General features: G+C 54.9%; 1 protein-coding gene across 1 annotated transcript; it reads left to right on the top strand.

Moving 5' to 3' along the window:
- The first annotated feature begins 608 nt into the window (after window positions 1-608).
- On the top strand, window positions 609-1,685 carry LOC144247284 (uncharacterized). The gene is made up of 2 exons (XM_077787697.1): window positions 609-660; window positions 847-1,685. The coding sequence occupies exons 1-2, from the start codon at window positions 609-611 to the stop codon at window positions 1,683-1,685; spliced, it is 891 nt and encodes a 296-aa protein (XP_077643823.1).
- The last annotated feature ends 1,661 nt before the right edge of the window (window positions 1,686-3,346 follow it).

Raw genomic sequence — 3,346 nt, 5'->3', positions numbered from 1 at the left:
ACCAAAAGTGTTTTCAGTCCCCATCTCCATAAACTGTTATCAACAGGTGGGGCAGTGTTCTTTATCTCTTCCATGGCTCAGCCCTGATTAACGCCCTGCAGGGGCCATCTTCTGTTAATGGGCCACTGATTGTCACTACAGGACTGATAAAATTACATCATCCCATTGTGGGATGCTCCGCCCAGGGGGAGGAACCAAGCATTCCTACCTGGATATAATCTCACCCTTGCAACACCACAACCACCTTGCCTACTGCATTCCCAGAGGACCAGAGCTCCATAACTACCACCGAACCTTCAGAGGAAGACCAGACACTTCTACAGGATCACTGCTTTGGCAGAATCACATTCATCACTCCAGCCTGACTGCAGCCACCATTTCATCAGACAGCTACCACCACCCTGACTATCCGGGTGTCAGGTTATATCCTGACTCTGTGAGTTTAAACCAGTCTTTCTGTATCATTGCTTTGATCTTAATTTTCCTATTAAATTGTCATTCTGGCTTAGACTCTCTCCCTGGTTTGCTTTGAAACCAGTACAAAACTTAATGTGCTCATCCCTTGTTTTCCTTCCAAAACAGAATTTCCCATACCCAGACTTTCCTGGATGGAGGAGGAGTCTGCAAGGAAGAGGAAGATGCCCTGGGACCCCCAGGCAGGTGAGGAGGAAGTCAGTGCCCCTTTCCCCCTCTCTCCTGCTCCATCTCCCAGCCTAGCACGGCTCCTGGCTGCAGGACAGCCCCGCTGCCGGTGCCCTCCTGTCGGGGACGCACTGGGGGGATCTCCTTGCCCTTCCCTGTGGCACGAAGGCAAATCCCATTCTCTCCTTGTCCTTCCTCCCCCAGACAATGAGCTGAGGATGGGGACCAGTGAGGGCAAATCCCCGTGGAAGAACGTCATAGAAGAGGCCATTTTGAGGAGCCCCACAGCACAGGAATCCAACGGGAAGGAAAAGCCCCAGAAATCCCCCAGGAAGAGGGGCTGCAAACCCAGCCCAGGGTATTCTGAGGAGGAAAGTTCCACCCTGGGCCAGGAAGGTGGGCAGAGCTCAAGCCAGAGCTTGGAGCTGGAGCTCCATGAGGAGGTTCACCATGGGGAGAAGCCGTACAAGTGCTTGGAGTGTAGGAAGAGCTTCAGGCAGAGCAACAATCTGAAACGACACCAGATGATCCACACCGGGGAATGGGCCTACAAGTGTGGGGAGTGTGGGAAGGGATTCAGCTGCAGGTCCCACCTCATCATCCACCAACGCATCCACACTGGGGAGAGGCCCTACGAGTGTCCTGAGTGTCAGAAGAGGTTTCACACCAGCTGTGATCTTCTCTGCCACCAGCAGATTCACACAGAGGAGAGGCCCTTTCAATGCCCCGACTGCAGGAAGAGCTTCAAGCGCAACTTCCACCTCATCAGACACAAGCGCATCCACACTGGGGAGAGGCCCTATGAGTGCCCCACATGTGGGAAACGATTTCAGACCAGCTCAAATCTCCTCCTGCATGAGCGGATTCACACGGATGAGAGGCCCTTCCGCTGCCCCAACTGTGGGAGGAGCTTCCAGCACAACTCCACCCTTGTCAGGCACCAGTCCATCCATACCAGGGAGAGGCCATATGAGTGTCCTCAGTGTGGGAAGAGCTTCACCCAGAGCTCTGACTTGACCAAACACCAACGGAGCCACCAGTAAGGGAAGCCCTGCAAATTCCCCAGCTGCAGGAAGAGCTTTGTTCACTGCTCCAGCTTCATCCCCCATTGGAGGACCATGTTGGGAAGAGCCCTGGTGATCCATGTTCCCTGTGATCCATGCTGGGAAGACACCTGTCCCTTTTCCTGCCCCTGCCAATGACCTGATGTGGGATAGAAGAACATGAGGGTCTGGCCATGGCCCTGTCACTACATTCACTCCCACCTCAGGTCATTTCCAGGGGCAGGAAAAGGACTCTTTCTCTCTCCCTGAGGAGACGGGTGTTCTTTCCATGCAGGAGGAAACACGTGGCCAGGAAGATACAATTGATGGTGATGTAGTTTTCCCTGTAACTAGTTTTTCTTATCCCTTCTGTTGTCAATATTTTTTCTGTTTCTCTTTGTTCCTTATCTTGTTGCTGTTCCCAGTAAATTGTTCTTATCCTAGCCTGGGATCTTTCCCTTTTTTCCTTCAATGGAAGGTGGGAGGGCAATGAGTGCCAGCGGGGTTTTAGCGGGAGCAGGCAATTGGGGAATCCCATTCCTGAACCCCGGCCCCTGGAAATGGAGCATCCCAGCTGGTGCCAGCCCTGGTGGCCATGGCAGCAGCCTTGGGAGCGGGTCCCTGGCTGGGGCTGAGGGAACCTCTTCACTCTGGTGCCCAGGGACAGGAGTGGAGGGAGCGGCTGCAGCTGAGTTGGGGCAGGCTGAGGCTGGATCTCAGGAAAAGGTTTTTGCCCAGAGGCTGCTGGGGCACTGCCCAGGCTCCCCAGGGAAGGGTCACAGCTCCAGGGCTCTCTGAGCTCCAGCAGCGTTTGGACAGCGCTGCCAGGCCCAGGCTGGCAGTGTTGGGGTGTCCTGTGCAGGGCCAGCAGTTGGACTCGAGGATCCTGATGGGTCCCTCCCAGCTCAGCCAATTCTGTGGTTCTGGGATCCCATGAGCCTGGGGATGGGAGTGCCAATGGTTGCCATGGAAACAGATTCTGGCTCCAGGCCTGAGCTGGTGTCCATGGCAACCACCCCTGGCATGGGGTCTCCATGGAGCTGCCCAGGGACTGACCATAGCAACTGGGACTGGGGATGGTTGCTGTGGAAACTGACCATAGCAACAGGGGCTGGGGATGGTCGCCATGGAAACTGACCATAGCAACAGGGGCTGGGGATGGTTTCCATGGGAACTGACCATAGCAACAGGGTTTCCTGGTGATGGTTGCCTCCTTAGGATGAGATTTGTCACTGGACCTCAAAGGGGTTCCATGGGGACTTTCCAAGAGTCACCAGGCTGTTCAAGAGCTGGAATGTCACACACAGAGCCAGGGGCTCCATGGAGCCCTCCCAAGGGTTTCTGGGGATGGCAAAGAGCCGTGTGGTCAGAGGCAGTCACAGCCATTCCGTGGTGACATCCCAGGGCACCTTGGCCTGCAAAGGCACTGATCTGTCACAGGCACTCATGGAAGCTCCACAGTGACATCCCAGGGGTCCCCAGGCTGCCAAAGAGCTGGGATGTCACAGGTACTCACAGGGGTTCCTGTCATGGGCAGAGAGGGAGCTTCAGGCAAAAGCTTTATTTCTTTATTGGAGAAACTCCTGCTGAGTCATGAGATGGAGACACCCAGCAGCCACCATGAGTAATAAAAGCCCTGCAGAGCCTCCAGACTTCTAAAA

This window comes from Lonchura striata, chromosome 21, assembly GCF_046129695.1.
Source record: "Lonchura striata isolate bLonStr1 chromosome 21, bLonStr1.mat, whole genome shotgun sequence".
NCBI classification, from domain to species: Eukaryota; Metazoa; Chordata; class Aves; order Passeriformes; family Estrildidae; genus Lonchura; species Lonchura striata.
This window is presented reverse-complemented; position numbering and strand designations above follow the sequence as displayed.

Coding starts and splice junctions, on each gene's coding strand:
- LOC144247284 (XM_077787697.1), top strand. CDS start 609: ATGGAGGAGGAGTCTGCAAGGAAGAGGAAGATGCCCTGGGACCCCCAG. Junction 661..846: donor GCCCTGGGACCCCCAGGCAG/GTGAGGAGGAAG, acceptor TTCCTCCCCCAG/ACAATGAGCTGAGGATGGGG.